The sequence below is a fragment of the Notechis scutatus genome, chromosome 7 (assembly GCF_049901735.1).
Source record: "Notechis scutatus isolate UNSWTSFEM ecotype Mainland chromosome 7, rNotScu1.2, whole genome shotgun sequence".
NCBI classification, from domain to species: Eukaryota; Metazoa; Chordata; class Lepidosauria; order Squamata; family Elapidae; genus Notechis; species Notechis scutatus.
Window position 1 is genome coordinate 16,848,864 of NC_142015.1, and position 27,937 is coordinate 16,876,800.

General features: G+C 40.8%; 1 protein-coding gene and 1 pseudogene across 1 annotated transcript; both read right to left on the bottom strand.

The window, feature by feature from the left end:
• Positions 1-347: 347 nt before the first annotated feature.
• LOC148130045 (actinia tenebrosa protease inhibitors-like) lies at positions 348-27,373 on the bottom strand. The gene is made up of 11 exons (XM_087969821.1): positions 27,304-27,373; positions 25,786-25,962; positions 22,345-22,395; positions 20,377-20,538; positions 18,942-18,956; positions 14,410-14,532; positions 12,860-12,952; positions 11,813-11,863; positions 5,140-5,316; positions 1,483-1,509; positions 348-931 (listed from the first exon to the last, which is right to left on the bottom strand). Exons 1-11 carry the CDS (start codon positions 27,371-27,373, stop codon positions 750-752), a joined length of 1,128 nt encoding a protein of 375 aa, XP_087825947.1. The 3' UTR covers positions 348-749.
• Positions 5,796-5,913, bottom strand: LOC113421019 (U2 spliceosomal RNA; annotated as a pseudogene).
• Positions 27,374-27,937: the final 564 nt, after the last annotated feature.

Below are 27,937 nucleotides of genomic sequence, written 5' to 3' on the forward strand. Positions count from 1 at the left end.
ACAGGAATACACGTTCCTCATGTAAAGACTAAAGGTGCCACAAAACACCTGTATTATTTTGCCAGAAAGGTCTTACCGTCCAAATTGTCACATTTGTATGAAGGGCAGGTCAAGTGCCTTTTCTTGGGCAACAGGATTCTACTAGAGTACAGGTAGTCCTTGACTTAGAACAGTTCATTTAGTGACCATTTAAAGTTACAACAGCATTAAGAAAAGCAACCGATGGCTGTTTTTCACACTTACAACCGCTGCAACATCCCCATGGTCACATGATCAAAATTCAGATGCTTGGCAGCTGGTTCATATATATGACGGTTGCAGTGTCCTGCCATCTTCTGATCCGCCTTTGCGTCCTTCTGGCAAGCAAAGTCAATGGGGAAGTCAGATTCACTTAACAACCCTGTTACTAACTTACCAAGTGCACTTAACGACTGTGTCAAGAAAGGTGTTAAAGTGGGCCATAGCTCACTTCTCAAACGTTTCACTTAGCAACACAAATGTTGTGCTCAATTGTGGACATAACTCGAGGACTACCTATAATCATACAAGGATGGTGGTCAAAGAATACTAGATCTCTTTCTTTTCTTCTGCAGACTGAGAAAACAGTAGGAACCTGTGGGGTAACTGGCCTTGAAAAGGGATCCTCATTAGGAGCATCACAATACAATGACTTAGCCAAGCAGCATAGTTCTGAGGCTAGCTGAAACTCTGCAGGGAATTCTTCAAAAGCTCTTTGCGCTTACCTCGGTCTATACCGGTTTACACTCATGCATGCAATCCTCCTGATTCAAAAAGTTGTTTCTGTTGCCGTTGCAGCCACCAAACTTGAATGGTTTACAAATCTTGGTAGTGCGATCGTAGTAAAAGCGAGTAAAGTTTTCTTTGCATGGTCCAACATTGAATGGTTGGTCACACGTATCTAGCATGGCTTCTGGGAGATTCAGGAAGATGAAAATAAGAGAGGGGTGTGTATAAAAGTGTGCTTTTATTTAACAGCTTGAATGTTTTCTTCCATATACAACAAGGGAAACTGCAGAAGCGACTCTTGACAATGTTGACCAAGCAATAAAGATAACTATCCATAAATCTGTTCTCTACATTTTCAAGTTTTCTATCTCATTCTCAGGGGGCTTAGTGTGGTTTTTCTGAGCAGACATTAGTGCTGCAAAGTAGAGGGTGGTGTTGGAGTTGTCCTCTTTGAACATCTTTCCAGTACAGTTTTCTGAAGTTGTCCTACCTTCCACTTTTCCCCATCTGAAAAAGCTCAAAGGAAGCAGTTGTGCCTCCTTGGAAATTAATGGAAGCATGGGTTGTGTGTTAATTCAAGTCGTACAATTATGGACAAATCCAAACTTCTTGAAGCCAATGTGAAATATATCAAGAAGTGAAGCACATACATAGGAAAATTACAAGCAAGTGATACAAGGTCCAAAGCCATCATATATCTTAAAGGTCAAATGAAATCCACAATGGAGCTCTTACCTGGAGACAAAGGTTTCACAGTATCTCCTACAGTAGGGATAAGAAAAAGTATGTTATTTAAGGACACTTCTAGGTGTTTAACCATGGGTGGGTTCTACCGGTTCGCACCTATTTACTAGAACAGGTTGTTGACTTTCTAAGCAGTTCGGAGAACCGGTTGTTAGAAGAAATCTCTTTTTTCCACTTTACAGGCCCAATCCTGTAAGGTGTTGTTACAAATACTGCCTCTCTGTTAACCCTTATTACATTCTTGGCAGGACTAGACTTCCTGTCTCCGGAGCTTCTCTGGGGGGGTTTTTTCCTCTCTTTTGCTGCTACTTTGCTTGTGTGGAGCCTGAAATTGAGATATGTGTAGCCATTTCACTTGGAAACCTGACAGCTTGACTTTCTTAAAGGGGAAGGATTATTTTAAGCTATTTACATTGCTGTTGGGAGGAAATACTCCCCTGTTGGAGTTAGCACTTTGAAGAAATAATTGAATAAGGAAGCAGAGCTGCTGTAAAGAAGCTTTTAATAACAAGGAACCAAGATGAGTGACATTCAGCAAGGCTTCTTGGCTAGCGAGAAAGATTGACATTCAAATGTGAGTTTACATGCCTTTTCTGAGTTTTGTTCTAAAGCTGGTTTTTTGTGAAGTTTAATTCTTTGTTTGGTGATGTTTAATCCTGTGTTTATTGATGGGATATTTTTCCCTATTCAGCTTTGTTTGGAAGGAAAAGGGTTAATCTCTGTTTCTGAAAAGAAACTGGGTTGGGAAATCTGGCTGGTTGCTGTGTCTATTTGTTCTGGTAATTGGTTTAATAAGCAACAGCTACTGTTGTGATGTAATTATTTGTATTGTGTTTGAATTTTTTTCCTGCCTCATGGTTTCTTTTTCTATCTGGGGAGGGGAGGGTGTCTTCCTTCACTGCTTTAGTGGTATCTGGCACTGTCCTTTTGGGGTGTACTTCCAAGAGGCAGGATGCAAGCTTGGCACTTATTTTTAACTGCCTTTCTGGGGGACATGTGACCTTTCCTTAAATCTGGATGATTTCCTTAGATATCTTGTGAGATGAGTCAGACCAGCTGGTGTCTTTTAGTGGTGCAAATGGATTGCTTCTCCTGGGTGTGCTCTTTCTGGGGAGCATAAATGACTTCTCTGCTAAAGGGTTTCACTTTATGAGCAAGAGTTGGCTGCTGATAGTTATCATTGCATTTTAACTATTTTAATTTTTCAAGGTGCTCTGGCACTCTGCCTGATTTGTGCTCGCAGGTATTTTTAATCTAATGATTTATATTTATGGCAGCTTTTTGCAAGCAAAGAAACTTTTTGTATTTTTGTACAGGTAATCCTTGACTTACAACAGTTCATTTAGTGACCATTCAAAGTTACAATGGCACTGAAAAAAGTGACTTATGACCGTTTTTCACACTTATGATCATTGCAGCATCCTTACAGTCACAAGATGCCAGGCAAGGAGAAGCGCCCCTCAATGTGAGTGATGTCGAATTGGCCACACCCACCCAGTCACATGAACACCAAGCCATGCCCACTAACTAGTCCATGACCACAGAATTGATTGTTAAAAAATTTGAATCCCACCCCTGTGTTTATCCTTGCCATTTTCCAATTCTTCCCATTTTTTCAAAAAAAAGTTCAGATTAACCACATCTCTTCTGACTGTTTGAAGGCATTGCGATGATAGTAAGCATGAAGATGTTTGCATTTTACAAATTTAAAGAGGTTGAACAGAACTAGTATTCAATCAGCACTTGCCTGTCCCAAACCCAAACCACCACTACCTTCATTTAGCCCCGCAACTGCATGTTAAAATATATATGCCACAAAAATGTGTGTGTGTGTGTGTGTCTGTGTCTGTGTTGTGTGTGTGTGTGATGAATGTGAGATTGAGAGAGGGGTGGGGAGAGAGACTAAGAGAAAGAGAGAGAGAGAGAAATTGGAGAGAGAGACTAAAAGAGAGAGAGAGAGAAAGAGAGAGAGCCTAAGACAGAGTAGAAAAGTAAGCTTCTCTCTCTGTCTTTGAGGAGATGAGCAATTTGTGATTACCTGCAACTCCCATAAAGTATTCCCAAAGGGTATTCTCAAAATTCCAGATATAGAAAATAAGGAGAATCACACTTGTATTCCTCAACTGGCACCTCTTCCTGATAATAAACTCAATCTGTACTGTGATATTTTCCAACCCTAAAGTCTCCAGGTATCTTAGAACTACAAATCTTACAATTTTCACCTAACTGAGCCCAAATGCTTTGCTGAAGACAACAGAAGGAAAGATCTTTGAACTTTCAAACGGTGTGGAAAATCTATAGTAGCACACGGCACATTTTAGCACAATTTTTTAAAACTTTGCTTTTGGGAAGAGGGGCTATGCTTCTCTCTCTCTCTCTCTTTCTCTTTCTCCTTCTCTCTCTGATAAATATAAAACATATCCAGAAACAGTCACAAAGTGGTTTCTGTCCTAGAAACAATGACCTCAAAATCAGTGGTGGGATTCAATTTTTTTTACTACTGGTTCTGTGGGCGTGGCTTGGTGGGCATGGCAGGGGAAGGATGCTGTAAAATCCCCATTCCATCCCCATCTCACTAACCTGCTTTCCAGCTCCGTTCTCCTGTGCAGGGTAACAAAAGAAGACCCAGCCAATCAGCAGAGAATAGATGGGGGCGGAGCCAGTCAGAGGTGGTATTGGCCGGTTCTCTGAACTACTCAAAATTTCCACTACCGGTTCTCCAGAACTGGTGAGAACCTGCTGAATTCCACCTCTGCTCAAAATGCAATTTATAGTATAGTATCTATTGTAAATTTCATAATATAAAATATTTTTAAAATGTTTAAAAATGTCATTCATAAGCAAAACAATTCAAAGAAATGATATCAAATTTCTCAGTGGTTGCTTTCCTTGCTGCTTGGTCATTAAAGGGCTAATTTAAAATCCAGGAAGAGCATGACAAGCCCAGACCATATATTTAGTATTTCAGTTCCTGAATTACATTTCCAACAAGAAGGAAATGGTTAACTCTTATGAAATGCATCTTGTAGTATTTAATAAATATAGAATTTTTACCTTGCAGGTGTATTAAGCACATGCATAATTTTAAAAAGAGAAATGCAACTGCATGTCTCTGTGTAACAGAACAATAGAGTTGGAAGGGACCTTGCAACTCTTCTATCCAACCTCCTGATCAGGCAGAAAATCATATACCATTTCAGACAAATCGTTGTCCAATCTCTTCTCTAAAAAACCTCCAGAGTTGGAACATCCACAACTTCTGAAGGCAAGTTGTTCCACTGATTAATTATTCTCATGGTCAGGAAATTTCTCCTTAATTCTAAGTTGCTTCTCTCCTTGATTAGTTTCCATCTTTTGTTTTTGTCCTGCCTTCTGGTACTCTGGAGAATAGGTTGACCCCCCTCTTTTTTGTGGCAGCCCCTCAAATATTGGAACACTACGATTGTATCACCCCTAGTCCTTCTTTTCACTAGACTAGACATACCCAATTCCTGCAACCGTTTTTCATATGCTTTAGTCTCCAAGCCCCTAATCACCTTAGTTGCTCTTCTCCGCACTCTTTCTAGAGTCTCAACCTCTTTTTTATATTGTGATAATCAATTAATTAATTAATTCTGGGCAGGGGAATATAAAATTGTTTCAACGTACCAAACGCATCACAGGCCTTGTTGCATTGGTCGAAGGTCTGAAAATTGTTTGTATTTCCTCCGCAGCCACCGTAAGTAAACAATCGGCATCTCTTGTTGAAGGCATCATAATAATAGCGAGGAATTTTACCCTTGCATTTTCCTTTCCTGGCCCGTAATTTGCAATTCCTCGGTGTTTCTAAAAGGAAAACGGGTATTGGAAACTAAAGCTCTGTTACATCTCTTTTTTGAAATGCAGAAATGAAAATATCAAGCAACAATAACTGCCTAGCCCAGCTCCTTGAGAAGGACTTGAAAGGTGGATTAAGTGCCATAAACATAATAATCATAATAAGAAAACGGAGGACAGTTCATTGTGCATTCTGTCCTTCTAGAGTGATTCTTAAAGGTTATATTTGTCCTGCAGAAATGGAGGTAGAGATATACCTCAAGTAAAATAAACGGTCTTTGCCTGTTTATTTTTCATTTTTAAAAAATTCAATATATGTTGAATTTATGCAAAGGACAGCCAAGAAAAGCATTGGTGCAAGTAAAAAATGGAAACTTAGTAGATGTACAGGAAACAAAACATGAACATTGAAATAATGTGATTTAAAAAATAACAATGCTGGCAAGGAAAAGCATATAGCAAGATCAGTTTGTACAAAAGATCAAGGGAAAAAGTGGATAAAGATAAACCCTGGCAATGGCTTCCAACAGGAACATTAAAACAACAACATCAAACTGATAAGAACAGATACTACACTTGATCTTAGCCAAAAGGCCGAGAAGCGAGTTAAATTTGATTGATATATGGAGAAGATCACATCCCGAGAAAAAACAATTTACATTCTATTCAAATCCTCATCAAATATGGACACGAATTGATATGGCATGGATGAATGGGGAAATAGCAAATGAGATAAAAGGGATTGAAATTTTACCTAATGAATGGGCAGATCACAATCCAATTCAGATTATATGGAAGGGTAGGGAAAAACCCAAGAAAAGATGGACGTTAAATACTCAGTTAATAAGAGAAAAAGAATACACCAACAAACTCAAAGATAAATTAAATTATTTCTTAAAGGAAAATGATAATGGAGCAACTACGAAACAAAACATTTGGGATACAATGAAGGCAGTAATAAGAGGTATAACAATCTCTTATAACGCCAAGAGGAATAAGGAAAAATACGCCCAGCAAAACAAATTACAACAAAAAAATTAAGGAATTAGAAACTCAATTACAGAGTACCCCAAAGGATTCAAAATTGCAAAATCAGATAATAATAACTAAACATAAACTGAATTTAATTGAAAAAGAGAGAATGATTATAAATTTGAATACAACTAGACAAACTTATTTTGAGCATGCTAATAAGCCAGGGAGATGGCTATCATATAGACTAAAAAAAGGAAAGAAAAGAGATTAATATACTAGCTAATAGATGGAAAGGGGGATATACAACAGGAGATAGAACAGAAAAAAGAAATTGCCCATAAGTATTTTGAAGAGTTATATAAAAAGGAAGAAGTTAACGTAGATAGAATAAGAAATGATTTAGATGAAGTGAAGGATAAAGCAATTGGGGAAGAAATGGAAAAATTATTAAACAAAGACATTACTTGGTTTGAATTGAAATCAGCAATAGAGAACCAGAAAAACAATAAACCCCTGGGACCAGATGGGATTCCAGGGGAGTTGTACAAGGCAATAGCAGAACATAGGACCTCTTATAGTGGAAGTTTTTAATGACGTCTTATTGGCAGCCAGGATGCCGGACTCATGGAGGGGGGCATTGATTTCGCTGATCCCGAAGGAGGATTCGGATCCCCGATATATACATAATTATAGGCCGATTTCATTGTTAAATACTGATTACAAAATATTCACTTCTATTATAGCAAGTAGACTAAAAAGAATGTTAAATGAGCATATATATGAAGATCAAAATGGATTTCTCCCGACCAGACAAATCAGGAACAACTTAAGAATAGTACTAGATGTCTTAGAATTTTACGAAGCCCACCCTGAAAAACAAATTGCACTTATGTTTTTAGATGCAGAGAAGGCCTTCGATAATTTAAATTGGCAATTTTTAATCCAAAAAATTTATAATATGAATTTAGGCACCAAATTTGAAAACATTATAACAACCATTTATGATACACAACAGGCTAATATTATAATAAACGGGGAATATACCCGCCCAATAAAAATAGAAAAAGGAGTCAGACAGGGCTGCCCACTCTCACCCCTGCTCTTCATATTATCATTAGAAGCATTACTAATGCGAATAAGACAGAACCCAGACATAAAAGGGTTAAAGGTTAAGAAAGAAGAATATAAGTTGCAAGCGTTTGTGGATGATATGATTTTTTTCATTGAGGAACCAATAGAAAGAGGACAAAAATTGATGAATGAATTAGAACAATTTGGAGCAGTAGCAGGACTTAAAATTAATAGGAAGAAAACAAAATTAATGACTAAAAATTTAACAGAAAAACAGAAAAGAACTAGAAGAAGTTATGGGAATACAAGTGATAAAGAAAGTTAAATACTTAGGAATATGGTTGACAGCACATTGTAAGACACTTAAGGAAAATAATTATGATAAATTGATGCAACAGGTAAAGAAGGATTTAGAAACATGGGGCAAGCTGGAACTTTCATTATTAGGCAGGATTGCTGCTATTAAAATGAATATTCTTCCAAAATTCCTATATATATTTCAGACGATCCCAATCAAAGTACACAATTTTTTTTTTTGAAGAACTTAATAAAATAACTGTAAAATTTATCTGGCAAGGGAAAAAACCTAGAATAAATTTAAAGGCAATGCAGGATATGAAGAGCAGGGGAGGGCTGGCACTTCCAAATTGGGAGTTGTATTATAGTGCAGCCTCTTTAGTATGGTTGAATGGGTGAATTTAACCAATAAAAGAATATTATTCTTAGAAGGCCATGACTTGCAAAGAGGGTGGCATGCTTTTTTATGGGATGTAGGGAAAACTAGCCAGAAATATTTTCACAGACACCTAATCAGAGACTCATTATTAACTAATTGGAAGAAAATACGGAAAAAACACTATTTAAAAATACCAATTTGGATTTCAACAATGGAGGCGATGATTCACCCAAATAATCTGGATATCACTAAAATGATTAAATATAAGGATCTATTGGATACACAAGGAAATTTGAAATCGTGGCAAGAACTTCAAGAGCGGGGACTAAAAATTGATCAGTGGGCATATCTTCAAATTCAAAGTAGATATAAACAGGACAAGAAAGAATTTGGAATTAACAATAAACTTCAGCAATTAGATAAAATTTTATTAGGATCAGGCAAAAAAAAATATATAACAAAATTTTATAATTATTTATTAGAAGTAGAATGAGAAGAAGAAATTGTAAAAGGGAACATGATAGCCTGGAGTAGGAATATAGGACGTAGCATCACCATAACAGAATGGGAAAAGGTCTGGGGTAGAAATAATAAAATTACAAAATAGGTAGCATACAAAGAAAACGCCTATGAAATGTTTTATAGATGGCACCTTCCTCCTTCGAGATTAGCGAAGATGCACCCCAATATGAGTCCAAATTGCTGGAAATCCAAAAAAAAATAGGGAACTTTTTTCCATATGTGGTGGTCCTGTACAGAAGCTCAAAAATATTGGCAGAAAATTAGAAATTGGCTGGAATAAATGACAAGAGAACAGATCGAATTCAAACCAGAGTCCTTTCTGTTAGGGATCTTTGATAAACAAATATCAAAAAAAGTGAAATATATAATAATACAGAGGCCAGATTGGCTTTTGCACAATGTTGGAAGCAGCCTCATGTTCCATCAGAGGAGATGATCATTCAAAAAATTTCAAGTTGTGCAGAAATGGACAAATTAACTTTGGCATTAAAAAATAAAGACACTTCAATATACTACAACAGCTGGAACTGCTGGTACAAATGGATAGACCAAATATAGACTTCACACTAAAAGGCAAAAGAGGATAGGATAAATCCATAGTAGTGATACACAGATATATGTAAAGATTAGGTGTGTGTATATGGCATAAAATAAGGATAAAAAAGAGGTCTTACAAACTGTTGAAGATGAGAATATTTTTAATTGTTTTCTATTTTTTTTCTTTCTATTTTCTTCTCCCTTTCTTCTTTCTCTCTCTTTCATTTATATATGTGTTGTGGTTTGTTTTAATTGTAAAATCAATAAAATTTATTTTTTAGAAACAACAACAACATCAACAACAACTAAAGACTTGATTTTGGCTGCACAAGAATGAGCTTTTCAAAACAACGCAATCAAGACCACAACTGAAAAATTATCAAATGATTCAAAGTGCAGGTTGTGCAGAGAAACAGAAGAAACCGTAGATCATACCCTCCTGCATGAAGACCACACGAACTTATTATAAACAATGATATAATGCAGTTGCCAGAATGATTCATTGGAACATATGTGAAAATTATCACATGCCAGTAATGAAAAACTGGTGAGAACATATAGTTGAAAAAGTAGTTGAAAATAAGCAGGTTAAAATACTGTGGGATTTCTGAATATGAACTGTTAACATCTTCGCTTATAAGTTCATAATGCACGAGAGATAATTGTGGTTGAAAAGAAGAAAACTGGATAGCTGTTGTGTACTAGGGGATAGTAGAATAGAAGATGAATTAGAAAAAAACACTGAAAAATTCTGAAAAAGTTCTGAAAAATTTCAGAACTGAAAGATTATGGCACAAACTATCTGTGGTCCCCCCAAAATAAAAGGTTAATCTGATATAACAGGGGTGTCAAACTCAGGTCATAACGGTGGTGTCACGTGACATACGGGGACTTTTTCCCTCTTTGCTAAACCAGACGTGGGCATGGCCAGCATATGACGTATCTGGGCCGGGAGTTTGACAGCCCTCTGATATAATATGCTCTTGACAGACCCATGCTGACTTTTAGTTATAGTACATTTATTAATTACTCAGACACATGTTATTTGTCAAACCTTTCTAGTTCCTTGCTCAGTATAGATACTAAATTGACAGGTCTATACCTTACCCCCTCTTTCCTTTTCTGAATTGTGAGACTACATTTTTTCCTGTCCTGGTTTCAGTGAAAGGAATACAGTAGCACTAGCACTTAGACTTATATACCACTCGATAGTGCTTTACACAGTATTCTCTGAGCAGCTTACAATATCAGCCTATTGCCCCCAACAATCTCGGTTTTCATTTTACTGACCTTGGAAGGATGGAAGGCTAAGTCAACCTTGAGTTTCTTAGAATCAAACTCCAGGCTTTGGGCAGAGTTATCTACAATACCGCATTCTAATCACTGCACCACCACTGCTTCTACAGTAACCCCCCATGCAACTGCAAGTCAAAATGCAGTGTGATGCAGACACTTGGGGACAAGGCTTGCAGAGATGCTGGGGAGGAGAATATGCACTTTGGAAGGAACTGTTGGAGTAGAGCATTTAGAGATTTGTGAAGGCATCAGGATGTTTTTCTGGTGAAATGACAGCTGATGGGCAGGAGAAGTGACAGAAGAGGAAATGGGAAGCTAGAGAAAGACCACGTATGTTCATTACAGCTTATTGTAGGATGAGGAGTAGACATAATTCAAGATAGATAGTCCATAATCAGAAAACACACAATGTTGTCAAAAGTACCAAGGGAAGAGTCAAAGACTTAGTCAGGAACACTCTGAGGTTGAAAACAGAGCAGGAGTCAAGAGCAAGACTAAACAAAGTGCAAATCCAGATGTCAAAGTTGGTTTCAAGCAACAGAAGGTAGTCCTTCTAAATCTTCTCCCTGCAGGCATGTACAGCCGAACCTTTCCTTGCTCAATAGTTACCATGAATGAGGCTCCAGGCTTGTTTGCAGAGTCAGCATCTTGCTTGTGAGGTCCTTACTTAATAGGATGTGAGATTCTCAGGCTGGGGAGGGGTTTCTCCCTACTTCTTGACACCCAAGATGGCTAAAGCAGGATCAGTGTTGGCTGAGGAGGGACCTGAGAGGGTGTCAGTGTTTGATTCAGCTGCTGGGGTGACAAAATCTGGCCAGATCTAATCAGCTTACGTCTGGGAGCCCTGCTCTGAGACCATGACTATATTAGTTCTTCTCCAATCCTCTGACATCTCATACAATAATACTCCCACATTTTCCCAAAAAAATATTGTAATTGGTTCTAAAATCATGTGTGCCAACTCTTTCTCTACCATCATATTGATTGACTCTCAAACCTTGTGCCTGTGGAACAGATGCTCTACATCTAAGCTAGGGTCCATCCCATCATCAGGCTAACAGGCTCCCCAATATTATAAAGCAAAAGTATTCTGCATATTCTATGCCATGGAAGGAAGATCTGCTCTTCAGATGTAAACAGCATGCAACCTGCTTCACTCCAACAGGCAATATAAACAGAGAAAGGAGGTTATCAGAAAAGGAAGAGGTGGTGTCAGAAAAAAAAAAAGAATAGCTGTCCCATCCACTTTCCCCAGGACTCATTCACTGTTTGGGCTCAGGTCAAACATCGCAGCATGTGTATCCTTTATGCCCTTGTGGAAATGTGACGCTAGTAATGAAATTATCTTGTTTACTTAAAGGCAGCCAAACCATCACTTAACTATGAATTCCCTGGAGTTCATTGTGCAGATAACAATGGAACTCTTACTTTTCCTCCATTGTATCTCTCCCACGATATTTTCCCAGGCAGTAAAGAAGCCTACAAATAAAAATAGAGACAGCAATGTTAGTAGATAACAATGTGGAAGGAGGGATCAAGAGTGGGCCTAGCTTAGAGTTGCTGCACAGCCACAAGAGGCATAAGCTTGACCTCCCCCCATGAAGCTTTATCTGGTCATTCCCAGGAGAAGGCAAGCAGTGTGGTGAGATTCCTGTAACATAGGCGAAAGACAATAAAGTTACTGATATTAACTACTCTTCAGTGGCTCTGGTTGCTTGTGCTTGACAACAGTGAGCCTAAAATGATGCCATTTATTTATTGGATCATTTAGACCAGGTGTGTCAAACTCAAGGCTTAGATCTGGCCCACGGGGCTGCCCTGGAAACAGTGAAGGATCAGCCTGCGGTGCCTCTGCCAGTGAAAATGGAGCTCAGGAGGGCCGAGTGTGGCTTTCACAAGCTCCATTTTTGTTGGCACAGCACTTGGGCCACCATAGGTGTCCCAACATGAGTGACATTGAGCTATCCATGCCCTCTAGCCACGGCCCCCCCACAGGGTCAAACACAATCCAGATGTGGCCCTCAATGAGATCGAGTTTGACACCCCTGATTTAGGCAGCAGAGGTCAAGAATGAGATGAGAAAAGCAAGAGACATCAAATTTTCATCAATTAAACAGAACAATAGTGATAACGTTAAAGTTATGCAATAACTTATTGAATTACAGTGCTTGGACCTATCACCAGTATGCGAATAATATTAAATTGAAAGCCTTATTTATGGGTTAATTAAATTAAAAAATACTAAGTCACAACTTCTAACTTTTTATGCCAGTGATGACCAAAAACACAGCGAAGAGGAATTAAAATGATGGAGCATAAATACATACAACAGGCATTTCAAAAATCAGTTTTAAAAAGTTTAAGAGGGAAGAGGTTCAGTGGCCTTACCAAATCTTTTACATGTATAATAGCAATCCAGCAGATTTACAAAGTTATTTTTATTGCCACCACAACCTCCAAAGATGAAGGTCTTACACATATTGCTGTTATGATCATAGTAAAAATTCTCGAAGTCTTCATTACATCTTCCCTTTTTGGGTGGTAATTTGCATTTTTTAGGCAGAAATACTGGAAGGAAAGAAAGGGAGGGGAAGGGGAAAAAGTTGTTTCAGACACATTAATCTCGTCTTATGAAAAATGCAGATATAAATTTTGACTTACGGTATACCTGAAGTACTTTAAGCTTACTTTTGAAATAAATAAATTATTATTATTATTTAAAACAATGTTTCTGGATTTCCTGCAAAACAGCAGGTCTTCACTGATTTCATGAATAACTGGCTGAGTTCTAGCACAACATGCTTCACTGATTCCTGAATAAAACCATAGGAGGAACGGGATGGTTCCTGAACTATAAACTCATTAAATGCCTGGATTCACACAACACATGAAACCACAAAAACTAGCCAATAGATCCGTGATGGCGAACCTATGGCACGCATGCCACTTCTGCTGGGACGTGAGATGTTGCCCTGAAGAGCCCCAGTGTGCATGCGCGCACGCCCCCCGCCAGCCGGCTGATTGTTGGGTGTCTGGCGTGCATGCGCAGGGGAGACACATACATGGGAGACGTGTGCTCATACCCAGAGGCATGTGGCGTGTGGGGGTTGCACACGTATGCGCAGGGGGGGCAGCGGAGTCATGCACATATTGCATTGTGGGTGCAGGCATGTGAGAAAGAGCGCACACACTTTTGGCACGCAACGTGGAAAAGGTTAGCCACCACTGCAATAGGTTATAGATGTGTGACTCACCCATTTGAATGTGCTTGGGTTGTTGTGATCTGATTCTATGATACACTTTACTGTAGTTCACTAGACCATGTTCATGAACTATGTTATCTGCATTCACACAACACATAGTCCCATCCACTAACCACCCAAGTTGGGTTTGTTCAGAACATTAGGCCACATGGTGTTAAACCAGATTGTGGCTGAGTACAGCTAACTGCAGAAGTGAAAGATGATCGAGCCTCCATCAAAGTGTTCTGCAACAACTGTGTTCAGCACAACGACTAGTTATGGTTTAGACCAGGGGTTCTCAATCTGTGGTCCACAGACTCCTGGGGGGCTGTGATATCAAAGGGGGTCTGCAAAGGCTTGAATGATTTAAATCTTGAGTTAAGTCTTGGGGGGTCCATGCCCGTGGTCCATGGCTACAAAAGGTATTTAAAGGGGGCCCATAGTGCAGAAAACGTTGAGAACCACTGGTTTAGACTTTTCCTAATCCACTTAGTTATAAAACTTGCCTTTGTTTCACATGAAGTGGCAATTATCCACCCATTATGACTAATTCAATAAATCCAGAATAAGGGAATTGTGAGAACTCAGTGAGAAAAAAATAATAATACAGTTCTGGAATTCCCCAAAGCAAGAAACGAATGGAAGAAATCATACAAGAATTGCACAAGATTAGCTGAACCCGAAGCCCTTTGCAAAATGTACAGTCTCTGAAATTATAAAAGTTACAGCCTGGATGCATTTCAGGAAGTGGCTGAATGGAAGCACTTTGTCTATAAACCGTACCTTTCCGCACAGAACCAGGTGTGTTAAGTTCCAGGAGAATGATAAGACAGATGGCGCCCCAGTTCTGCATGGCAAGTGCCCCACAAGAGTGCTGGCTTCCAAGTGTCTCCTTATATATTACGTCTGACAAAGGAACCGATTAATTTTCAATAGTCATATAGGGACGCTTTGAACCTGTTCTATTTTAGTTCACTATATTTAAACTGCTGTTCAGTTAAGGTTGATTGCATTTTAGTTCAGGACACCATGCAATCATTAAGTCAACCAGGTGGCCTTCTTACTACCAGGTTTCCAGCCCACAACTGATGAAGAGAACATCCTGTTCTTTCAAAAAATGATGCTACTCCTCAGTAACATCATACCCACACTCCCTATGACATTCACATATGGGCCACAGTGTCCCTCCACTTTCTCTATGTTGAATATGCAAAAACAATCATGCATATCTTCGACTTCTTTAAAGTCAAGATCTTCATCATTCACCTTTATGCTCCTGTATGAATTCATCGTGTTGTTCATCTAAGAGCCACAGTGGCGCAGTGGTTAGAGTGCAGTACTGCAGGCTACTTCTGCTGACTGCTGGCTGCCAGCAGTTTGGCAGTTCAAATCGCACTGGCTCAAGGTTGACTCAGCCTTCCATCCTTCCAAGGTGGATAAAATGAGGACCCAGATTGTTGGGAGACAGAGGCTGACTCTGTAAAACCGCTTAGTAAAGCACTGTGAAGCGGTATATAAATCTATGTGCTAGTGCTGTTGCTTAAAACTTATTAACTGCACTTCATTATTTAGAATCATGCTTGGTTAATAGGATCAAACAATTTGGTATTGGTTTTTTAAATATATATATTCTTTTCTCTTCTAAATAAAACTTTGCTACTAATGATAGCTGTTTTTATCCCCCAAGCTGGGGATCATTGTTGATCTGAAGAAAACACACACACACACACACACAAATCAACATTTAGTTTAGTCTTTTTTTATTTTTAGATTTTCTTGCTATTGCTATTGGCAACTGAGCCCATTGATTGGGAGTTCACCTACAGTAAAATAATTGCCACTAATGCCACCTTCAACGCTTTGTCTCAGCTGACCATTAAAAGATGCCTTTAGTAGCACTAATAACCACAGCAATAGCAAAGATTAAGAGCTGGTTGCAATCAGGGTTTCCCAGAATCTGTTGAAAGGGATCTTATAAATCAGGGCTCCACAACCTCTGGGCCATGGCCCACTATTGGGCTGTGGCCCATTCAGTACAGGGCCACACAAACATTGGGTGAGTGTGCACCTGTGCAAAGCTCCATTTGCATGAGTGATGGGCACTTGTGTGAGCAACTGTGTGAGTAGTGGGTCTCTTATTCACGCACAAAGCTCCACCTATGCAAGCAGCGGCTTGTACAAATGGAGTTGCGTGTGCCTGCTGTTCACATGGAACCATCTTCTCTCCACTCCAGAGGTGGTATTCAGCAGGTTTTGACCAGTTCTGGAGAAAGGGTAGCGGAAATTTTGAGTAGTTCAGAGAACCGGCAAATACCACCTCTGACTGGCCTCACCCCCATCTATTCTCTGCCTCCCGAGTCCCAGCTGATCAGCTGGGTCTCCTTTGGTTGCCCTGCACAGGAGAACGGAGCTGGAAAGCAGGTTAGTGGGGTGGGGAGGGAATGGAATTTTGCAGTAACTTTCCCCTGCCATGCCCACCAAGCCACGCCCACAGAACCGGTAGTAAAAAAAATTGAATCCCACCACTGCTTGGTGGACCCTGCCAGTCCACCAAGCTGGAAAGGTTATAAATCATGGTCAATCCACACTCCATGGTCCTCTATCTCCAGCTTGAAAGCTGGTGGTAGGGTGGAGTCCATGTCATTTCTAAGACTATTCTACCTCTTAACTGCACTTCTTGTCCAAAAATTTTCTTCATATTTAGCTTACTTTTCTACTTTTCAAATCTGATGTCAGGTTTCACATGTCCAAATGTTGATCACATGACTGCAGGAACGCTGCAACCATCGTAAGAGCAAGGAGAGGTCATAAGACATCATTTCCAGTGTTGTTGTAACTTCAAATGATCATCACATGAATGGTTATAAGCGTAGGACTTAAAGGTTTCTCTTGTCCAGTCATGTCCGATTCTAGGGGGTGTGTCATTCTGTCATTAAAAAAAACAATAAACTTACCCCATGACAAAATGTTCGTGATAGAAGCTCGTGCTTTCTTGATAATGGTAGCAATTACTTCTGACTAGGCACAAACATGCTGCTTGACAAACTTTTCTGGTTTCTTGCCCAGTATAAATATTAAACTAATTGAACTGTAGATTATGCCCTCCTTCCCTTTTTGAACATTGGGACATCGTGTTCCTCTATCGACGTCTGCATCTCATCATTTCTCTAAGAGATTTCTGAAATTACAGGGTGACTCTGCAGCTGCTCTATTTTAGCAAAAAGCACCTTCCGTGCTTAAATTAAAAACACAACTGTCTTGGTTATGGACACAGTGAAACAATAAAATTGATCAATTTAACCTTGGTGTTGCCAAGTGTACGGCCCTTCAGCAACAAACTGAGCGATATGTCCATTTGAAAATCAATCTTAAATTTACCAAAATAATTTGGAAATTCAGCCGCACAGACAGAGATAGATAGCATGGAACAAAGATGTTTTTATTCAAAAAGTTATGAATTATCCCACAAAATAGACTGGAGAGGCTGTACTTTGAAGAGTTCAGGAATTCCACCTTTCTTATCATGGTAGGTATCCTAAAATGGTACTGGCAATGTTGTGAAAAGAGAAGGGAAGGGAAGAGAATGGAAGAATGGCAGCAAGTGGGGATGGGAAGAGAAGGGAAGGGAGGGGAAGGGTTGGGAGGGGAAGGGAAAGAAAAGAAGGAAGGAAGGAAGGAAGGAAGGAAGGAAGGAAGGAAGGAAGGAAGAAAGAAAGAAAGAAAGAAAGAAAGAAAGAAAGAAAGAAAGAAAGAAAGAAAGAAAGAAAGAAAGAAAGAAAGAAAGAAAGAAAGAAAGAAAGAAAAAGAAAGATGTTATGAATCAACCAACAGTAACACATCCATTATTACTATACTTATCTACATCATGGGCCAGATTGGATGCAGTAATACAACCACAGGACAGGTTTAGATATCATACACAGCCAGACAATATTTCAGAAGCTCAAAGCTCCAGCTTCTGAAGGCTTTGGGAAACCATGTGATGATGCTATCAGATATACAGACATTTTTACTCCTTTCTTTTATCAAGGAGTAGTAGATTTGAAAGCATACAAAAGGTACCGCTTTGGCCTCAATACCATGACATTTGATTCTTTTCTCTCTTTTTTGCCTTTTTAAATCTTTGTAAGTAAGGCCTCTCTCAAATATCTGGGAACCCCTGATAACAGACAATTACTCCTTACTCCGTGGTTGAATCTATCTTCAGTACTAGCATGGAAGCATCATCTCTAGACTGCCCTTGCAAGCTGCAAGATAGCTTGGAGAAGCTATGATAGTCCTACCTTCCTATAACCTCTCTTCCCCTCTCTACCTGGATCACCTGGGCAATCTACTGCTATAAGTGACCTTCTGCCTAGTATTGTAGATCATACCTTTAACTTTTCCTATTTTTTTTACTACTGGTTCTGTGGGCGTAGCTTGGTGGGCATGGCATGGCGTGGTGGGTGTGGCTTGGTGGGCGTGGCAGGGGAAGGTGAGTGCCAAATCCCCATTCCGTCCCCATCCCACTAACTTGCTTTCCTGCTCCGTTCTCCTGTGCAGGGTAACAAAAGAAGACCCAGCCAATCAGCTGGGACTTGAGAAGCAGAAAATAGGTGGGGGCAGGGCAGAGGTGGTATTCAGCAGGTTCTGACCAGTTCTGGAGAACCGGTAGTGGAAATTTTGAGTAGTTCAGAGAACCAGAGAATATCACCTTTGACTGGAGATTTTACTGTACTTCCCCTGTCACGCCCATCAAGCTACACCCACAGAACTGGTAGTAAAAAAAATTGAATCCCACCACTGGGGCAGGGCCAGTCAGAGGTGGCATTTTCCGGTTCTCTAGACTACTAAAAATTTCCACTACCGGTTCTCCAGAACTGGTCAGAACCTGCTGAATACCACCTCTGACCAGGGGTGTCAAACTCAAGGCCCAGGGACCAGATCCGGCCTCGGAGTTACTTAGAACTGGTCCGCGGGGCCACCCTGAAAATAACGAGGGACCAGCCTGCAGTGCCTCTGCCAGTGAAAACGGAGCTCGCAGGGGCTGCACATGGCCCTCCCGAGCTCCATTTTCACTGGCAGAGGGTTTTAGTAGGCTATCATAACCAAAAACAGAGCTCAGGAGCCTGTTTTTGCTGGCCGAGCACTCAGGCCACCACAGGTGCCCCCAAAACACTGGTGACATCACCATGACTACAGCCACCCAGCCCCCTGACATCAAAGACAACCTTGATGCGGTCCTCAATGAAATCAAGTTTGACACCCCTGAATTACACTAGAACAGAAGTGAAGGTGTTGTTGGTGGGTAAATACGTAAAATGTCTGGAACGTACCAAACACATCACACGTAAAGTCATGGAATCAATTATTAACCAATCCATCATCCTTCACTTAGAGACAAATAACCTACTCTCCAATAAACAATTTGGTTTCAGAAAAAAACTATCCTGTAATCTGCAACTCTTACACTGCAAAAACATATGGACGACACAACTCGACCAGGGCAAAGCAATAGATGCAATCTACATAGACTTCTGTAAAGCCTTTGATTCAGTGGTACACGACAAACTACTCCTAAAAATAAAATCCTATGGTATCTCTGGACAACTGAATAACTGGATAGAAGCATTCCTGTCAAACAGACAACAAATGGTCAAAATCGGGAGGCGTACTATCAAATCCAGTACCTGTCAATAGTGGTGTTCCCCAAGGCAGTGTTCTAGGACCAACTCTCTTCATACTCTACATAAACGACCTCTGTGATCATATTAAGAGCAATTGCGTTCTCTTCGCTGATGATGTAAAGCTGTTCAATACCACAGACAATACTGCTACCCTACAAAAAGATCTTGACTATGTATCAGAGTGGTCAAACAAATGGCAACTTCAAATCTCAACAAATAAATGCTCTGTCTTACATATTGGCAAAAAAATCAGAAAATAAAATACAAGCTGAATAGTCAAGATCTTGTTGATGACTCAAGCTCTGTAAAGGACCTTGGAATACTCACCTCTAATGATCTAAGTGCTAGAGCCCACTGCAACTACATAGCCAAAAAGGCATTAAGAGTTGTTAACCTAATCCTACGTAGCTTTTTCTCTGGTAATATCACACTACTAACCAGAGCATACAAAACATTTGCTAGACCAATACTCGAATACAGTTCATCAGTCTGGAACCCACACTACGTATCTGATATTAGCACAATTGAGAAAGTCCAGAAATATTTCACAAGAAGAGTTCTCCACTCCTCTACTCGTTGTAGAATACCTTATGCCACCAGACTTGAAATTCTAGAACTTGAAAACCTTGAATTACGCCGTCTTCGGTCTGACTTAAGCATGGTATATAAAATCATACATTGCAATGTCCTACCTGTCAATGAATACTTCAGCTTCAACCATAACAACACAAGAGCACACAATAGATACAAACTCAAAGTAAACCGCACCAAACTTGATTGCAGGAAATACGACTTCAGCAATAGAGTGGTCAATGTCTGGAATACTCTACCCGACTCTGTAGTTTCTTCCCCAAACCCCAAAAACTTTAACCTTAGACTGTCTACTATTGACCTCACCCCTTTCCTAAGAGGTCTGTAGGGGGCGTGCATAAGCGCACCAACGTGCCTACCGTCCCTGTCCTATTGTTTCTCTTATTCTTTTATTTTTCTTATATGTACCCATTTCATGTATTCACAACTATGTATACATTTATACTTATTATCTTGTAAACAATTGGCAAATCAAATAAATAAATAAATAAATAAAATAAACAATCAATATAGTTTGAAAAATTGTTTTCATTGCCTCCGCAGCCATGGTAATTAAACGCTCTGCATCGATGGAGTTTAGAATCATAATAATATCGAGTACTGTGCTTTTGACACCATCCTTTTTTGGGATTTAATCTGCATCTCTTGGATGTAACTGAAAGGTAAGAAAATAGGGTGAAGGACAACCCCTCCCCATAATTCTTCCCTACGTAGTCTGTGGAGAGTCTCAGTCGTCCAGCTCATAAAGGTGCTTTTTTCAAAAGGCAATGGGACTGTTTCGTTTTTTCCTTTTGGAAGAAGAAAAATGTTTTGCTTCTCACCCAAGAAGCTTCATCAGTTGTTATAGCAGGGGTGGTGGTGGATGGAAGGATACTGTCTTAATTATCAGTACCTATCCTTCTAACCCCCCCCCCCTTCCATCTCTCACCATCACAACTGATTAAGTTTCTTGGATGAGAAGCTAAATATTTCCTTCTTCATCCTCAAGTGTGATGACCCAGGGCATGGCACAAAGGCAACACAGTTAAATAAGGAAGAAGAGTTCCTTTAATTATCTCCAACTTTGCCCCCAATGTCCAGGTTATCTTCAGCTGGAGAAAAACTCTCTCAGGAACAGCCTTTAAGTGGAGGAAATTCAGTCCGAAAATACAAACTGAAACTAAAAATCCACACAAACCACACTACTGTAATTAACTTGACAGGGCAGGAGAAGGAATTGCAGACTTGAAAGCACAGCAAAACACACACAGTTGGGAAGATGCCAGGAACACAGAGAAGCCTCAACGTAAATTGGGTGCCAGAAAAAGAAAATGATAGGAATACAGTCAGTCTTCGACTTACAACAGTTCATTTAGTGACCGTTCAAAGTTACAACGGCATTGAAAAAAAGGACATGACGGTTTTTCATAGTTACAATCTTTGCAGCAGCCCCCTGATGACGTGATCAAAATCCAGATGCTTGGCAACTGGTTCATATTTATGACCGTCACTGTGTCCCAAAGTCACGTGATCCCCTTTTGCGACCTTCTCGCCAGCAAAGTCAATGGGGAAGCTGGAGTCACTTAGAAGCGGGGTTGCTAACTTACCTACGGCAGTGGTTCGCTTAACAACTGTGGCAAGAAAGGTTGTAAAATGGGTTGAAACTCACTTAACAAATGTCTTGCTTAACAACAGAAATTTGGGGTCCACTTGTGGTCATAAGTTGAGGACTACCTGTAGGCAGGAGGTCCATCCACCTATTATTTCAGTCCTACCCAATTTTAGTGTGTTCCAGCCAACTTGAAAAACAAAAGTTTATCCATCCCTGCTGTTCTTGTTGCCAATGGCCATAAGCCTGTCTCTTGTGGTGTGATACCCTTTTGCCAGGGATGGGATTCAAAAATTTTAACAACCGGTTCTGTGGGCTTGGATTAGGTGGTGGGCGTGGCTTGGTGGTCATGTGACTGGGTGGACATGGCTTGGTGGTCATGTGATTGGCTGGGTGTGGCCAACTCAATATCACTCACATCGAGGCATGCATCTCCTCCCCTGGCTTCTCATGACTGTGGGGATGCTGCAACAGTCGTAAGTGTGAAAAATGGTCATAAGTCACTTTTTTCAGTGCCATTGTAACTTGGAATGGTCACTCCACACAAGCAAAGTACCAGCAAAGGAGGAGTAAAAAACTCCAGAGAAGTTCCAGAGACAGGAAGTCTAGTCCTGCCAAGAATGTAATAAGGGTTAATGGAGAGGCAGTTTCTGTAAGCAACACCAGAATGTTTCCTTCCTGCCTTCCTTACAGGATTAGGCCAGTAATTTCTTCTAACAACCGGTTCTCCGAACTGCTTAGAATGTGAACAACCGGTTCTAGCAAATAGGTGCAAACTGGTAAAATCCCACCCCTGCCTTTTGCGTACAGGCACACACACACGCTTTCATTGTGAGTCCCTGTAATATACTGAACAGACAACAGCATACGTACGTTTCTTCCAGTCAATATTTCCAGCTACGTTTTCTAGGGGTACCATAAGATCTAAGAATCAGAGACAACTGAGTGAATATTAGATGCTAATATCCTGCTTGGAAATAATACACAAGTAGCCCTCAACTTACAACAATCCACTTAGTGACTGTTCAAAGTTCCAACAGCACTGACAAAAGTGACTTGTGCCCATTTCTCACACTAATGACTGTTGCAGCATCCTGTCATGCCCCTGTCGGAGTCTGAATCCGAGGAGGAAGATGAACAGCTGACAGGGAGTGGGAGTGTGGCTCTGTTGGCTGTGGAGAAAACTGGGGAAGGGCCAAGTCCGGCTGGGCAGAGCAGGGGAGAGGTAGAACAAGAGGGAGGGAGTTCAGAGGAAGACCCAGGCCCAACCCCTCTTCATCCTAGGGCACACAGAGAGGAACGGAGAAGAGAGCAAACTCGCTTAACAATGTTTCACTTAGCACCGTAAATTTTGGGCTGAATTGTGGTCGTAACTTGAGGATTACCTGTATTTTATATCATTTTCAATAAAGGTCAAAGATAGGAGAACATTAATCAGCCCCAATACATTGTCTAAACCAGGGGTCCCCAACCACCGGTCCGCGGACCGATACCGGTCCGCGGAACAAGTCCTACCGGGCCGCTGGCTTGCTGGGCGCCGCCATCTTTTTTTGATGAAAAAGTGCTTCCGGTGAGCTTTTCCGGGTAGAAAGCTCACCGGAAGCACATTTTCATCAAAAAGATGGCGGCACAGCTACTCGGTGAGCTTTTCCGGGTAGAAAGCCATTTCTACCCGTAAAAGCTCACCGAGCTAAGCGCCGCCATCTTTTTGATGAAAACATGCTTCTGGTGAGGTCACCGGAAGCACGTTTTCATCAAAAAAAGATGGCGGCGCCCAGCTGATGCCGGTTCCGGGCTGCGGTGCCCAGCTGATGCCGGTACCGGGCCACGGTTGGGGATCACTGGTCTAAACCTTCATTCAGGAAAAATTCCTCGTTAGAATAACGTTTGTCGAATAAAAAGGTTGCTTTTTATATCGTATCATATATGGGGATTAATGAGGAGCTTAAAAGTAAAACAACATAATTTCAATATATTCATGAGGATGTTCAAGCATTAAACAAAAAAAACAGAAACATCCATAAATTAAACAGAATGGTAGGAACAATGTAGATAAAACAAAACTAGGTGGTAATGCTTAGAACATCACCTGATATACCAGTGGTTCTTAACTCACAACTGTTCACTTAGTGACCATTTAAAGTTACACTGAAAAAAGGTAACTTATGACAGTTATTCACACTTACAACTGTTGCAGAATCCTCATAGTGACATGATCAAAATTAAGGTGCCTAGCATCTGATTCATATTTATGACAGATGTGGTCACATGATCCCCTTTTGCGACCTTCCGACAAGTCAATGGGGGAGCCAGAGTCATTTAACAACCATGTTACCAACTTAACAACTACAATAATCCACTTAACAACTGTCGCAAGAAAGGTTGTAAAATGGGGCAAAAGTCAACTTGGCAAAGGTTTCACTTAACAACATAAACGTTGGGCTCAGGGGTGGGATGCACATTTTTTAACTACTGATTCTGTGGGCGTGGCTAGATAGGTGTGGCTAGGTTGGTGTGGCCAGGTGGCCATGTGACTGGGTGGGCATTTTTTTTTTTGCCTCCTGGGCCTCCAGGAAGTCTCCTGAGCAAAGCAGTACAACAGCGGGGGTGGGTGGGACGGTCAGCTGTGCCGCGCAATTTAGATTAGCTAGAATGTAAGAAATCCGACAATTTCCTGCTTTCTAGCTCATCTAAATCGTGTGGCACAGCTGATCTTCAGAAAACAGCTGATCAGTGGGCGGGGAGGAAATTCCTTGATCTTCAGAGCGAACCGGTTCACTCCCAGCTGATCTTCAGAGCTACAGGTTTGCCTGAACTGGTAGAATTCCACCTCTGGTTGGGCTCAATTGTGATTGTAATTTGAGGACTATCTGCACGCAGGGGTGGGATTCTACCAGTTCTGACCAGTTCTATAGAACCCCTTGTTAACTTTTGAAGCAGTTTGGAGAACCGGTAGTTAGAAGCAATCTCCTTTTGTTTTTTTCCACCCCTATTACATTCTTGCCAGTACACCTAGACTTCCTGTCTCCGGAGCTTCTGGGGCTTGACTTTCTTAAAGGGAAAGCGTTGTTTTAAGATTTTTGCACTGCTGTTGGGAGGAAATACTTCCCTGGACAATCAGTACTTTGAAGAAATAATTGAATAATGAAGCAGAGCTGTCAGAAAGAAGCTTTTAATGACAGGGAACCAAGATGAGTGACATTCAGCAAGGCTTCTTGGCTAGTTAGAAAGATTGACATTCAAACATGAGTTTACACACCCTATCTGAGTTTTGGTCTAAAACTGGTTTTGAATGAAGGTTAATTCTGTGCTTGGTGACATTTAATCCTGTGTTTATTGATGAGATAATTTTCCCTATTCAGCTTCAACAAGCAACAGCTACTGTTGTGATGTAATTATTTGTATTGTGTTTGAATTTTTTCCTGCCTCATGGTTTCTTTTTCTATCTGGAGAGGGGGGGGTGTCTTCCTTCACTGCTTTCGTGGTATCTGGCACTGTCCTTTTGGGGTGTACTTCCAAGAGGCAGGATGCAAGCTTGGCACTGATTTTTTTACTGCCTTTCTGGGGGACATGGATGATTTTCTTAGGCTATCTTGTGAGGTGAGTGTGACCAGCTGGTGTCTTTTAGTGGTGCAAATGGATTGCTTCTCCTGGTTGTGCTCTTTCTGGAGAGCTTAAACGACCTCTCTGCTAAAGGGTCTCACTTTATGAGCAAGAGTTGGCTGCTGATAGTTATCACTGCATTTTAACTACTTTAATTCCTCAAGGTGCTCTGGCACCCTGCCTGATTTGTAACTCTGACTTGCAAGTATTTTTAATCTAATGATTGGTATTTAGTGCAGCTTTTTCCAAGCAAAGAAGCTTTTTGTATTTTTGTACAGGTAATTCTTGACTTACAACAGTTCATTTAGTGACCATTCAAAGTTACAACGGCACTGAAAAAAGTGACTTATGACCATTTTTAACACTTATCACTGTTGCAGCATCCCCACTGTCATGAGAGGCCAGGTGAGGAGAAGCGCCCCTTGACATGAGTGATGTCGAGTTGGCCACGCCCACCCAGTCACATGACCACCAACTAGCCATGGCCACAGAACCAGTTGTTAAAAAATGGAATCCCAGCCCTGTCTGTATAGTAATAAAAGAAATGCACAAACACACCCAAATCTTCCAGAGAAACCCAATAACAATAATTACAAATTGTGCAAGAGGGACCAGAATGATTCAGCATGAGGCATGAAAATAAATCTTCAAATACCTTTAAAATAAACAAATTAAGAGTTCAAACGTTTGCAAGTCTTGGCAGCTCCTTACCAAATTTTTTACATTTGTAAAAACAATCCTGTATAGTGGCAAAATTATTTCTGTTGCCACCACAGCCTCCATAAGTGAAGTTCAGACACGTTTTTTCCTCGGGATCATAGTAAACCTTTTCCAATGATTTTTTGCATTTTCCTTTCTTTGGCGGTAGTTTGCATTTTCGTGGTAGTTCTGGAAAGTATTTGAAAAATGGGAGAACAAAGATATTGCAGAGACTTTAATCTTACCTTGAAAAACATCAAGTCCATGCACAGAAAATGTAATTTTTGTACTTTAAACTTCATTTTGAAAAGAGAATCAAAACCATTTGAAGTCTTGTTTGTGAAATTGCAGCAAAATAGCTGATCTATGCTACATTTGTTACCGGTTAACAAAGGGCAAGCTTCATTCAATTCCTGAATTTATTTATTTAGTTTTTTTCATTGAACTGTAAACTTACCAACTTCTCCGGTTTTACACAATGCACTAAACAACAGACTATGTAACTGTCGTACTAAGGTAGCACTGAATAAGTGACCTGGTTAAAGATGTTTAGTTTGTCACTGATTTGCTTAAACTTGTGAGACAGGTGCACACCAGCCTTCCCTTGAAGTACATTCTCAGTGCTCCAAAACAAACAATAAACGAAACATAAAATAACATCACTCTGCAATGTGAGCTCAATTGTCATTCCTCTGCAACCTTTCCATTTTGCAGCTGTTGCCTAACATCCCAGATAGAGAAGAAGTTGCACCAAGGATGATAGGTGGCCAAAGGAAAAACATTACCAAGGGTGGGCTGCTGGGAGTTCCCAGGGGTTCGGGAGAGCCTCAAGCTAAGATTCTGCACAGTTTGGAGAACCCCCAAATCCCACTCCTAGCTGTCCCTCCCAGGAATCCCCACAACAGAGGTGGTATAATCAGCAGGTTCTGGCCAGTTCTAGAGAACCAGTAAGGGAAATTTTGAGTAGTTCGGAGAACTGGAAAATCCCACCTCTGACTGGCCCCATCTATTCTCTGCCTCCCGAGTCCCAGCTGATTGGCTGGGTCTTCTTGTGTTGCCCTGCACAGGAGAACGGAGCTGAAAAGCAGGTTAGTGGGGTGAGGAGGGAATGGGATTTTGCAGTATCCTTCCCCTGCCATGCCCACCAAGCCACACCCACAGAACCGGTAGTAAAAAAATTTGAATCCCACCACTGCCCCACGTGGCCCGTTTTGTATGCAGGTAAGTGCAGGGTGTGCGCGGAGGCTCAAGGAGGGCAAAAAACAGGCCTCCCAGAAGTTCGGAAAGGTCAGAAATGGGACCGTTTCCAGCTTCCACAGAGCCTCTGGAGACCAGGCAGGCCATTTTCACCCTCCCAGAGGCTCGAGGAAAGCCTCTGGATCCCGGGGAGGACAAAATGCCCCTCCCCACTGTGGTGCAAGAGGCCAACTAGACCATGCCCACTATGTCCATGTCCACCCAGCAACTGGGCAGAGAACCTGTTGCTAAAAATTTTGAAGCCCACCCCTGAATGTCACCTGTAAGTCTCACCTTTCTTCTGGCAGCCAGATGTGACAAATTGTAGGATCAGCAGAAGGCAGATAGGGCCCCAGGCCTGCATGGCAATTTTTCTTCTAGAAAGTATTTATTTTTAAGTGGACCCAGTTTATGCCAGTGCTTAAGGGAGGGAAAACCAGTCACTTGGAGAGAGTTGGTTAGGTTTTGATAGATTTTTTTCTGAGCCTGCTCTGCTTTAACTGAAGTTCTCTTCCTGCATTTAAATAAAATATGATTGCTTTTCAGGCAGGGACATGGGGAAACCATAAAGTTAATTGTGGGTGGTCAGGCATTCTCTCCTTGAGCATATCATTTTATTGGTGGATTGATTTGATTTATATGCCGCCCATCTCATCCTGCAAAACAATTAGGGGCTTCCTTGGTTAGAGGCAGGCAGAATTTTGGGATCCTTTGGGAATGTTGAAGAACAATAGAGAGATGCTATCACAAGATAGTGGTCATGGAGGGGCCTGGCCGTAATCTGCTGAGCTTTAGGTGGTCTTTTTTCTGCAGATCTGAACCAACATGTTGGTTTTTCTGTCCTGTTTTTACTATCATTTGAATGCCAATGAGACCTTTCTGGAATGCACAGGTATTCTGTAAAATCACCTGTAAAGTCATGGAATCA